General features: G+C 35.3%; 1 protein-coding gene across 1 annotated transcript in view; it reads right to left on the bottom strand.

The window, feature by feature from the left end:
• The window catches only part of LOC134236628 (uncharacterized), a 28,485-nt gene extending 15,528 nt beyond the window's left edge, over positions 1 to 12,957 (bottom strand). Inside the window, exons 1-2 of the mRNA XM_062718803.1 lie at positions 12,773 to 12,957; positions 7,210 to 7,399 (exon numbers count right to left, since the gene is read on the bottom strand). Of these exons, the coding sequence (XP_062574787.1) occupies positions 7,210 to 7,399; positions 12,773 to 12,850 (268 nt within the window). The 5' untranslated portion in view covers positions 12,851 to 12,957. The remainder of the gene's footprint in view (positions 1 to 7,209; positions 7,400 to 12,772) is intronic.
• Between the last annotated feature and the right edge of the window lie 702 nt (positions 12,958 to 13,659).

Genomic DNA, 13,659 nt, shown 5'->3' with positions numbered 1-13,659 from the left:
AGCCTTACACCATCCCACAAGCATCTTGTTAAGAAGGAATGATTTGGTTGTGTCCTGCAGACCATTTATCTTACAACAAAATGATATTCCCGCTATGTAGGATCTTACAGTGCTTGGGGCAAAATGTTTGTATGAAAGAAAGGCCACAAAATCAATCAAGCCCTGAGGAACTGGGGGCCAAACCTCCCCACGCTGGTACACACAACGGAATGAATTAAATTGATTAACTACAGCTATGTACAATTTTTTTGTGCTGTCAGACAATGAACAACCTAACAATTGTTCAACTCTTTGCTGTAGATTATATGGATAAAGGAGGCAGGTATTTCTGTTGGTAGTGGATCCGCCTCTGGGAAGGAGCATTGAAATCTGTGCCATTGCTGTCGAGAAAGAGAGTCAGCTTTTATATTTCTTTTGCCTTCAATATGTTGACCCTTAAACTGTATATTATGTAAAAGTGCATGAAGTACTAATAACCTTAATAAATGCATGACCCTGCTTGATTTGGATGTCTTTGAATTCAGAATGGTGACCAGGGCTTTGTTATCAGTGTGAAGTATAACCCGTTTGCCTGCTAAATCATTACCCCAAACAGTGAATGCCATGACAATAGGAACAAGTTCCAAGATATAATGTCCTTAAATATGTTGGACCCTTTCCACTCGCTTGGCCATTTTAGGAATGACCAATGAGTTTTGAAAACTGCCCCACAACCCAAAATATCAGAGCCAGCACTGTCAGTGAATAATTCTGGATCATAATCGCTGGCCCAATCTACCTGAAGGTATGATGTAACCCCATTAAATGACTGTAAAAACATGAGCCAAACTTTGATATCTTGCTTCATCTGGGCACTAACCCTACGCTTGTGAAATGGCTTGCTGAGACCACATGAGGCGTCATAAAGTCGTCTTACGAACGCTCTTCCAGCCGGGATAGCACGTATGCAAAAATTTAACAAACCTGTTAGTGACTGAATTTCCCTAAGGGTTACCTTCTTACGAGAAAAAAAAAATATAATAATTGGAGTCGGAGCTGTTCTAATTTGTCAGAAGGTATCCTGATCGACATGCCAACAGTGTCAATTTCCAAACCAAGATATACTAACTTAGTGGTGGGGCCTAAGGTTTTGTAATGTGCCAGTGGCACGCCTAATTCTGCACAAACATGACTAAAGAGCAAAATTAACTCCCTACATTCCTGGGTACCAGCCCTGCCCGCTAGAAGAAAATCATCTAGAAAATGCACCACATTGCTGCAATGACTATGACTTCTTATCACCCATTCAAGGAAAGTTGAAAATTTCTCGAATGTGGCACAGCTTATCGAACATCCAAAAGGGAGACACTTGTCAATAAAAATATTGTCTCTAATTTTGTAGCCTAGTAACTCAAAGTCAGATGGGTGGACTGGTAATAAACGAAAAGCATTCTTAATGTCAAAGCGTGATATGAGAGCCCCCCCCCCCCGCCCAAGAGGAGCCAACATTTCTAAGGCTTGATCAAAGGAAGTATACTTGACTGAACAGTACTCATGATCTATAACATCATTTACGCTTTCACCAGAAGGGTATGACAAATGGTGAATAAGCCTAAATGTGCCATCTTTTTAGGCACCATGCCAACTGGGGATAATCTTAGGTTAGGCAAGGGGGGTTTGTCAAAAGGACTAGCCACTCTTCCCAGGGTTATTTCTTTATTAACTAGCTGAATGGCCTCATAAGTAAGAGACCTAAGAGATTTAAGATTCTCGCAATCATATGCTTGTCTAGGGCCTTTGTAGCAGAGCTTAAAACCAAAATGAAAACCTTCAAGTAATTCAGATGCAACTGTGTCAAGAGGATAATTTGTTAAGTATTTTTGCAATGCTGGCAATTTTATTGGGGTGTGTGCTATACTACTGACGTCTAAAAGACTGGGTTGATGAGGGTCTGTTATAGGTACTTGGGGCTGCTTGAGTTCCTGAGGGCAAGGAACGCCATGCTGACTGGGTGTTTGGTGACCTGAAATTTGATTGAGGGCGAGTTAAATTCTTGTGCTTAGTGTGTGGGTGTGGCTGTGAGCAAAGGATACATGAGTGACTGTATCTACATTGTTGTCTTGGACATGCACCTTTAAAATTAAAATCATAACACTTGAGGGTTGGGGCAATGGGTCCCTGTACTGGTCCCTGCACCGTCGTAGGTTTGTTGTACATATAGAGCAACCACAACTCTTGGTCAACCACTGCAAATGATAATTCAGGGTTACGCTCTTTTTTAAGTCGGAACTGCATGTCATAGTCCCGCCAGCCTAAACCCATAATACGACTGGCACCTAACCGTATTGTGTGCATGTACTTGAGCAAAGATATCGCTGCATGGGGATGAGCGGATGCATAAATTGTAGAAAAGATAAGGAAAGCGTCAGTCCATACTTGTATGTCAGTAATGGGTTTTGCTTTAGGCTTACAGTACAGTCAACGCGGTTTAGGCATTTACCGCGCACCCCCGCGGTGTGAATCTCATCGCGGTTAGTACAGGTGTCTCAGGTAAAAACCGCGTGCCCCCGCGGTTCAGAAATCCAGGTAAATCACACCGTCGCGGTGCATCTTAGCGATTACAGGTGAAAAAACAGTCTTGGTCTAAAACGCGAGTTACCTCCCTTTGAAAATATCAACCAAAACAAAATAAAACGAAATTAATGACATTTTAAAATTTATAGAAGCTGAAATATTTGAAGTACAAAATAAAAATTAATTTTTCAAAAAAATACACCCTCATTTATCTAAATAAATTATAAAAATCATCAAAGCAATTTTCAAACAGGGATTACTAATTCTTGAATTACTTTTTTAAAATGTGTTCATTCTATTTAGATCCACAACTTTCGATATAAATTACTGTTTGTGATATATTTATACGACAATGCAAGATAAAACACCCCGAGTGTTATTCATGATATTCAATATTAATTTTTATTTTTCGTAGCGTTTTTTTTTTTATTTTAATAGTGGGTTGATTAAAGAAACGCGCGCGATTCATCGCAGTGTCACGTTCATTGGGGCTATAAATGATTAAAGTGTTTTAAAATTATTAATCTTCAAATATAAGAGTATAATACGCAGAAGATTTTTATGTAATCAGCTTTCTCCGAGTCGTCTGTAAAGACTAGTGTCATTCCTTTATTCTGGGGCAATGTTCTTGAAATCAGTAGCGTGTGTATGCCTGTGTAATTTGATGACCTACCAATCCGTCGAAGATAAAATAAAATTACATAATGTCTAGAGCTAGACCTGGTACGCATACTTGGTCCTCACAGCTGTACACTGGACAAGGTGCGATCCCCTGCACCAGCCCTACCCCTGGTGTACACGTGCGTGCCCGAAAACGTGTCAGTAAATTTCATCTGTCATACCTGTTTAACATACTTCACAATGACATTTACATTGATCATATAATTTAAAACATATTTGAATTAATTATTTAAATTTAAGATATGCAGATTACCATGATTTCTTTCGTGTAAAAAGTTTTGATGTAACAATCGCCTCCCTTCTCCCTTTATTTACTGGGACACTTAATGTGTCTTACACAAAACTCAGCACAATCACAACTTTGGATGGAGGGTTATTTCCCCAATATCAGTAGATGAATTGATTTAGAAAATAGCTAAGTTGATTTAGAAAATAATGTATTCATGTATGAAAATTCAACTGAAACAGTGCAAAAAAAAAAAAAACTACCAAGCTTTTTCCTGCAAAATTCTATTAAGGACTATTTACGTCGCGTAAACAAAAAATTACTGAAAAAGAAATTCATTAACATCACAAACAATATCGGAACATCATTCTATGTGCATTTTGCATTGGTTAATAATTTTTTGTCCTCGATCAATCTAGTACATGTATACAAAGTGTACAAGTAGCTGCACGGACTAATCGTGGTCTCCTTAGTAACTGGTGGATTCCTGTGTATTGTGCGCATTCAAGCGGAGAGTGATTTCCTGTCTCACAGTGATACTGTACTGGGTATAATTTCACACCTTTGTGAAAGACAAAGGATTTGGTTTTTCGCAACATTTTGACAGTTTTAAAATATAAACTCATAAACCGGGTGGATTATCATGATTATAATCCCCCCCCCCCCCCCCGGATTCCCCTACTGCCGTCTGCATGAACTTCATATTTTTTTTTAAACATAAGGTTATATGTTTCAATAACAATTACATTTGGATTCACAAAAAAAAGACTGATCTTAATGACTTTCCCTGTATATGCTTGGTCTTCTAAAAATACCAAAAATAGGAATATTAACGCTGTCCTATATGCACTGTGTATATGTCCCTCAAAAATTACGAGAAGCTACATGTACATCTATTTCATTGCGTCTAGTTAATCCCATACGTTGACTGGGGTGGCTATAGAGGTATACATGTAAATAGTAGAAATAATATTAATTCTTTTACATATGTATGCATGTATAACAAAAGGACGATATATCAATTCATTATGCACAACGGTATGCACAACAAAGCACCCCGTTTCATCTGTATACTATTATTATGCGGAATTTTTTTTTAAAGTTTTCTCTTATTTCATTTGCACATTAAGAGTTCATTAAGTAACACTTTAAACTGCATACAAATATTTCTACTACTCAGTGTTTTCAGTTAACACGCTTTTCTCATGAACATTGTTCGTACTTACAAGTATGCTTTCAAGCGGAAATGCGCTGCAGTTTAAAGTGAATTTTGCCGATTTAAAAAAAAAAAAAACACAAATAATAATACGAGAGAGAGAGAGATTTACTGCACATTGCCTATAAACATGTTTCAGAATATCTAGATCTTCCATTCATCGAATATTTATCGAAACATGTATGCGTTTCATTGTAAAGGTGATACCCGGTATATAGTCATTGATTTAGAGAAATAAAGTTTATAATGCTTATGCTGAGGATATGATTTTTTTTAAACATGTTTTAAAAACTTACAATTATCAAACATCAGAATAACTTGGGAAAACAATCATGTGCTATTTTTTTTTTAATTCTTTGGGTAGTACAGTATCACTTTATGATATTTTCAATAGCACCATTTTTTTACTCAAAACCTGCAATTTTATAGACCGAACAATATGTAGTTATAGATATTATACGGCCGTACAGGTAAGATAAATCCGATAAGCCAGTCAACGGTAAGACACACCGCCGCGGTCTATACCTGGCTACAGGTAGGACCGCGATGAAATAACCGCGGGGGTGTATCGCGGAAAGGATCAAAACACCGCGGGGGGAGCGCGGTTTAATGCCTAATCCGCGTTGACCGTACTGTAGTAGTGACTGCAAGTTTCCCGTCTTTTAGAGATAAATATTTGGTGTCATGATCCGGGTCAGTTTCTGGGGCATTATTAAGCAGAATACCTAAATTAATGTACTCCCCATTAGCAATCTTAATTTTTACATTGTTTGGTACATTATGTCCCAACTCATTGTCATACCTGGGCACAACTGCCTTATATGCACTAGAAATAATTGTATCTTCTGATGTTTCATCCAAAATTGGGGAGGATGCTGGTTCTACTGCATCCCTCTGTGATTCCTTTATCAAAGCTGCTACGCTTTCAGTGACCTGTCTCAGCTAGTCTGTTGTCAACACAGCTGGTTGGGGAGATGCTTGCAGGCTGCTAACCGGTAGTTGAGCATGGTCATGTGCTGGAGGATCCAACAACAATGAGGGGACAGCCGTTGCAGCAGCATTCGCCGATCGAGAGCCCCGTCCTCTCCTTTGACCTTTTCTTGGTGTGGGCTGACTATTGCCATCTGCTTTGCGCTTCGGCATTCTGTCTATCTGTTGACTTGGCTTTGAAAGTTTCAGCGTCGACTGATGACACAATGTGCTATGACGTCAAATGCTCTATTTAGGTAACACTAATAACCCCGGGAAAGAGTGGAAAAAAACCGTACGGGTTGGCTAAAAATGCTGACGGCCGAACCCGATCAAAATAAAGAATAAAGTGCATGTATTTCCCTTTGATAAATGGCTTTAACCTTAACTGGTTAAATCCCATAAATACTATGTAAATAATTATCAACAATCATTAATGAATACCCGTTGCATGAAATAGAGGACTTCTTTCCTAATATTTTAAAGAAAAATAGGTGAATTAAATCTTTTTTCACATTGTTAATTTTAAAATTCAGCTATTTCAATCTTTTCCCCTTATTAATGTATTTATTTTATGTTATATCTAGGATCAAGATATGAAAGTGATTATTCTTATAAGACTTTTTTTTTGTTGTTATTTTCTCAAATCCACAAATTTATTAATAAATGAAATATTTAATATTTTTTCATAGATTTATTCGTCATTTTCTGTCTTAAAATTTACAAAATACAGATAACTGTAAAAGGGGATAAATTAAGTCTTATTACTATTAAACAAATTAACTATCTAAACAACTATTGTTATTTGCAAATGGGAATAGGTGGAGTTGAAATTTTTGAAAAGCGGGAATAGGTAGAATTAAGACAACCGTTTGTATTTATAACAACAGAGAAAAGTAGCAGTTGGGACTAGACACTTTATAACAGCAATAAACAGAATAATGATCCTTGATGAAGTCTCTTTTTGTGGCAAGATTGCAATAAGACTGCAACTGTAGGATTGCTTTTAATAAAATTTAAAGAATGCACATCGTGCATCAAAATAAAAAAAAATAAGACGATTATGCAGCACAGTGTAGACTACCTACATGCCGCATTACATTATATAATTAGACTAAAACTGTTTCTCCAGTAGCAGTTTGAAAGAATTTCACAGAAACTACTATTTTAAGTAACCATGGCAACACTTTTCATCGAAATCAAAACAGAAATACATAATTATGAATCATATCGCAGTATACGTGTTTTCCAAGAATTTTTTTTTAATCAGACCAAAAATTGCGAGGGGAGAAGCATTTCGAGAAATTTTTTACACACAAACAAGGAGACGGACGACGGATACACTACTACCGCATAAGCTCTTCTGGTCTCTGATCAAGAGAGCTAAAAATGTTTTCACATACAACTGTAGCATCACATCCAATTACAAGGATTCAATTAGTATACTGAACTATAAATCATAATAATCAATAATTTAATATTAATGCTTACAAAGTTTTTTGTTAAATTCTGTTAAAAATGTTAAATGTTAAAAAAGATTAAATTGTCAATAATGATTTTTTACCCTTTTCAATTGGTATCCTTGGATATCTGTAGCAAAACTCCAACAGCTCTGTAATGTTTTCGTTGGGTATACACATGTATCCATTATTCTCTGTACAGTTTAGGTCAGGTGACCTACTTCTCCATTCTGATTGGTCCCTGGGACATGACGTTGTGTTGTACACGGGGAATGAATAGCCTTCCAGCTTATCCTTTGAAGAAGATATGAAATTTGTATATTTATACACATTTTTCCAATCTATTAGTTTATTACATCATCAATTTTTAGAGCAAATATCACATGTTCGTAGTTGTCAAACTCGGCCATTTTTCCATGACTTTAAACTCACTAACACATATTATACTTCACTTTTCTTTAATTATCCATTCAGAATTCTTTGTTTTTAAGATCAAGATTAAACTTTCTAAGGGGGAATTCTTCAAAATCATATGTCAGTTTTGAATATTTTTAATATTCAAAACAACCAAAAATTTCTATTACTAGAACTACCCGGTATATTGGATTCCAGAATTTCATAAAAACCCTTACAAAGACACAAGGGTTGTCCGTAAAGTTCGTGGACAATATTAGTTATCCAGGTTCAATCAAGGGTGTACGGGGATTTACCCCGGGTTGTATTCCATACACCCTGAGGCTGAACGGTGTATGGAATACAACCCGGGGTAAATCCTCGTATATCCTTGATTGTGCGGCCTCAGGGTGTATGGAATACAACCCGGGGTAAATCCCCGTACACCATTGATTGAACCTGGATAACGAATTTATTTACTTTGTATCCATGAAAATGCTTTGTTAACATACAGAGTGTATATCTCAATCTATCAATAAGATTTACCATAGAGAATGTATGCATTGAGACGTCACGTTTTATTTACACCCGCGCGGCTCAAGTCGGGTGCACGGATATTTACACCCGACTTTGTAACCAATCAAAGCTCCTGTTACAAGCTAGATAGAAAATAATATTGATAATCACTGTCAAAAATTGATAAATTATATGAAACTATTTTTTTTTTTTCATTTAATTCAGCCCGGTGGGATCCGGGTTAGAATAGGTCCTCAGTACCCCCTTGCTTGTCGTAAAGGGCGACTAAATGGGGCGGCCCTTCGGATGAGACCGTATAAATCGAGGCCCCATGTCACAGCTGGTGTGGCACGATAAATATATATTATTATAACAGTAACTTGATCCGAAGGGTCGTATCACGTCTCGTTGACAGGCGCGGATCATCAGATCTAACGAGACGCGAAGCGTCGAGTTTGATCTGATGATCCGCGCCTGTCAACGAGACGTGATACGGCTCTTCGGATCAAGTTACTGTTATAATGATAAATTTATTATATACCCCCCTTATAACTGGCTAAATATATTAAAATAAACCTTTAGAGATCAATTGTATAATTTTAATCCATTAAACAAAGCATAATTACAAGGGACTTTGTAACGCGCAAGAAAAATAACGTCAAATTTCTGTGTACTACGTCATCAGTTTCAGAGAGTGGTGATATGGATTCAGAAAACAACATGTTGGTGATCTGGAAAGTCGGATCACGACGTCACGTGATTGCGTTAAATCTACAGTAAAATTGAGTGATACACATAAGGTATATAATAAAGATCCCTCCCTACTCAAAGGCCCTAAGTGCCGAGCATAGGCCTAAATTTGCAGCCCTTCACCGGCAATGGTGACGTCTCCATATCAGTGAAATATTCTGGAGAGGGACGTTAAACAGTATACAATCAATTAATTAATTCATGTTTCATTTTATTAATAAGTAAAGTACAAATTAATATACTTTTATCAGATTCAAAAAAGACACATACTCATACCCGGAGCACTTCAACGTAAGTCCTTGACGTCATCCGACGTCAAAGCCTAATACATGTTACTTTTCTCAACATAGTCACCGTGCAAGTCTATACATTTTTTATATGTCGCATTAAACTGTCATGAAAAAGCTATGTTCACAAACTGTTCAGGTTTCAAACGAAAAAATAATATTAAAACTTCCTGACACTGATCTCACAAATCATCAAATCTTTGTCCGGGTAAAAATGACTTTATTTACTTAAATACCTTATATTCACATTACAAAATTCATTTTTACAGCACAGCAATCTCGGAATGGTGGTCTTCATTAATGCATGCAACCCTTTAAAATGTTCCTACCATCCGAAATTTTCATATTCAACTTTATTAAGGAACGGCTTCATTTACAATATTTTTACAGCATTTATAGATCTCTGTATTTTTTCGATGTCTACGCAAAATTGTATCACTGCTCTCTGCTCCACCTTTTCTGAAAACGTCTCTTTTTCGAACAATTTCTATAATGTCTTTAAAGATTCTAACCTCGATTTCTCAGCCATTTCGAAACACTAAATGTTCACTTTTCGCAGATTTAAAGTAATATAACTTTTGTAAAACTTAATATTTAAAAGCCATAAAAAAATTCTGTTGAATTTAAAAAAAATACAAATACAGCGATATATATAACCTTTTCATTAAAATTTTGCTGTGCTCCGGATCACCATCCCAAGTCTATCAATCAAGCCATAATTGTAATTACACATCTAAAATTGAACATCATTTTACATTTTGTCATTCATATTTCTTAAAGGGTTATAACGACGTGATAATACAGTTCAATGACACAACTTTTATTCAAATTTTAGCTTGTCCACGAACTTTATGAATAACCCTTGTACATAGCGTTTCACAATCGATAAACTAGGTTTATCGCTTGTAAACTATAGTTTAAGGACTGTAAACTATAGTTAACAACGTTAATCTATATTTTACATCTGTAAACCATAGTTAACGCGATAATCTATGTTTCACAACCGTAAACTATACTTAACACTAAAAACAATCATTTGCGATTGCAAAACATAGATTATCTGATAATACAGTTTCACGATTTGTAAACTATGGTTTATAACTCTTAACTATATAGTTAACGATCGTAAACTATATATAGTTTACAGACCTGAATCTATGTTTATCAACAAATTCTATTGCTAACGTTTTATTACAGACAGATAAACTTAGATCAGCATTCGTAAACTGTAGTTAACAACCGTTAAATATAGATTTACAGATTAAAACTATACTTAACAAATCGTTAACTATAGTTAACGATTTTGTAAACTATAGTTTACAGTCGATAAACCTAGTTTATCAATTGTGAAACTAAGTTTAGCTCATTTTTGTGAATTTGGCGTGCCATACATACGTCCTTCAATCGATTCACCGTTTACTGTGCACACCCTTACAGAAAAAACTAATAGAAACTTATAAGTGTTTTATAATCCACTTATAAGCAATTTATAAGTCACTTATAAATTTTGAAATTTACTTATAAGTGTACTATAAGTCAAAGTAAGTATAAGTGGGGAACAGATTTTGTTAATACTTCACTTATAAGTAAAGATGGGCTACATATCAATGAATATTTCACTTATACCTCACTTATAAGTGAAGATTAGTATGGTATGAGTGAGTATAAGTGTGGACTTAGAATTTTTACCCTATACTAGACTTCTCTCAAGGAGCACTATGGGTATTCAAGGTAGCCAATCAGAAAGTCTGTCTCTCCAGAGATCAGCAACAAGAATTTGAAACCAAGTTTGTGTCTGTGAAAGGATGTTGGAGATTTTAGATTTATTTTGAGTATACCTTCACATCAGGTACAACAAGTAGGTTCTATTTACATCATCTCTCTATTTTAACTTCCTTTGCCTGAAATTTTGAATCAATTGACTCAGTTGCTTTCAGATTTCATAAATTTGAAGAAGCCTCAAGGTCATTTAATCTGTTGCCTTTTTGTTTAACATTTTTGTTTGTAAACTGAATTAATATGTTAAGTTTGCATCATCAAAGAAATGTCATATAAAAGGGATTTTTTATTCATACAATTTTTACTTGATTATTTCATCTAAAGTGCAGATTCATGTTTATATCTAAAAGATAGCTTTGAACATATCATGCAACCCCTGCATGGTTGGAAGTTCTGTTCTAAATTAAGATCTTATAGGTAGTGTTGTACTTTACTTATAAGTGACTTATAGATGACTTATAGATGACTAATACTTGATAAAGTATGAAGGGTTAATGCTTGACTTATAAGTCACTTATAGTCACTTATAAGTCACTTATAGTCACTTATAAGTGACTATACTTGCATAAAGCATAAGTGGCTAATACAGGCTTATAAGTCACTTATAGTCACCTATAGGTCAAGCAGCTCATTTGCATATAAAATCCTAATGAGTAACTTATTAGTCACTTATAAGTTAAATGTATCAGTGAAGTGTAAGTCCAGAATAAACAACTTATAAGTAAAAGAATAAAGCACTTATAAGTCACTTATCAGAAATTTCTGTAAGGGCAGATAAAGAGAATTAGACGTGACATTAGCCATTGATCGCGTCTTGTCGATATTAGCTGTTTTTAAAAATAGCTACATTTATGTACATTTACAAAATAATAAAAGGGCTTGAGACACTTAATCATAATATGAATGTAAATCTGTAGAATTAGTAAAATAAACAAAGAGAGAGAGAGAGAGAGAGTGAGTCCGAACCGTGGCTTGAGACGATAATGTTCAGTGAAACGCCAAGAAATTAGATAAATTTTTCTAGACGTTTACTAGTTCTTTACTCTAGTCTACACGACAGCCAGAGATGTCCACAGCAACATCAGTCATGGACCTCATCTCCAATATGTCTGGTAACGGCAGCTCACCATTGGACATCCCACCCTCTGATTCTATTCACATTGTGCCGGTCATTTGGACGATTCTGATCATAGTTGGGGCAGTGGGAAACGGTTTGGTTCTCTATATTGTGTTTAGATATGGTGAACGATCCGTGACAAATATTTACATTATTAATCTAGCGTTGGCGGATCTAGCATTTCTTCTGATCGTCGTGCCTATAACTGCTGTCAGCTTTGTGATGCCTACCTGGGGATTTGGGGATGGAATGTGCAAGTTCTTCACATATACGATCTACGTAAGTTTCTTTTGTTTTAATTGTTCATATTATAATAAGAACACGTCGGATTCCCACTACCAACCTTGCATATGCTTTTTGATAAGCGTATGTGAGATTAGCTGTAGGTTTCTGACAATGCCGAGAATAGAGAATGCCCATAAGGATGGCTGGAATAACAATTCAAAATAAATGAGTTTAAACAAACCTAACATAAGTCTACATTACCAATGAAGTACAGATATTAATTAACACGCTCATAGTGAATACGCTAAATGATGAAATGACGCTTATCTTTAACAATTACTTTTTACGTCCTATTTCACCAAACTACTGTATATCATTTTATCCTGCAAAAAGAGCAGTATCGCAATTACTGTGAAATGGTTTACAGTGGTTTAATATAGCTTGTCGTTTTCATGTGACGTCTACAGTTTAACTGTACCAATTTATCAGCTAAGCCGAAATTTTGCCGTAAAGTTTCAACTTAACACATTATACTTATAGATAATTTTGTTAAAGTAATAACATTGCAAAAAAATTTAAGTAATCATGATAGAAACTTACACATTCCACCACCCAGTGTGCCAGTGTTGTCATCAAAATCCAGAAATAAACATTTCTTCTGCTACTTTCCATTGACATGGTTGGAAGTTGTCAAGTCTACTGTTCCTGAACACATTTCTTTGCCACTAGAAGACTTTAAAAAGCTATCTTTAAAAATAATCGGACCTTTACACATTAAATCTAATATGGCGGATTCACCAGCATATTCTAAAGTGCACACGTGTATGGCACGCCAAATTCACAAAAATTCTATTGCTAACGTTTTATTACAGACAGATAAACTTAGATCAGCATTCGTAAACTGTAGTTAACAACCGTTAAATATAGATTTACAGATTAAAACTATACTTAACAAATCGTTAACTATAGTTAACGATTTTGTAAACTATAGTTTACAGTCGATAAACCTAGTTTATCAATTGTGAAACTAAGTTTAGCTCATTTTTGTGAATTTGGCGTGCCATACATACGTCCTTCAATCGATTCACCGTTTACTGTGCACAGATAAAGAGAATTAGACGTGACATTAGCCATGCGCATTGATCGCGTTTTGTCGATATTAGCTGTTTTTAAAAATAGCTACTTTTATGTACATTTACAAAATAATAAAAGGGCTTGAGACACTTAATCATAATATGAATGTAAATCTGTAGAATTAGTAAAATAAACAAAGAGAGAGAGTGACTCCGAACCGTGGCTTGAGACGATAATGTTCAGTAAAACGCCAAGAAATTAGATAAATTTTTCTAGACGTTTACTAGTTCTTTACTCTAATCTACTTAGTTATATGATTTCTCAACTGCTTTTATCAAAGATGATCTACTAGAAATCATCTTACAAAACTGATTTCATTAGACTTACATGTAGATTACTTGACTATAATTTGA

Source organism: Saccostrea cucullata, unplaced genomic scaffold, assembly GCF_032062105.1.
Source record: "Saccostrea cucullata isolate Sc308-1 unplaced genomic scaffold, CSIRO_AGI_Scuc_v1 ctg3463, whole genome shotgun sequence".
Taxonomy (NCBI): domain Eukaryota; kingdom Metazoa; phylum Mollusca; class Bivalvia; order Ostreida; family Ostreidae; genus Saccostrea; species Saccostrea cuccullata.
The sequence above is the reverse complement of the archived record's forward strand: the minus strand, read 5'-3'. Positions and strand labels throughout refer to the sequence as shown.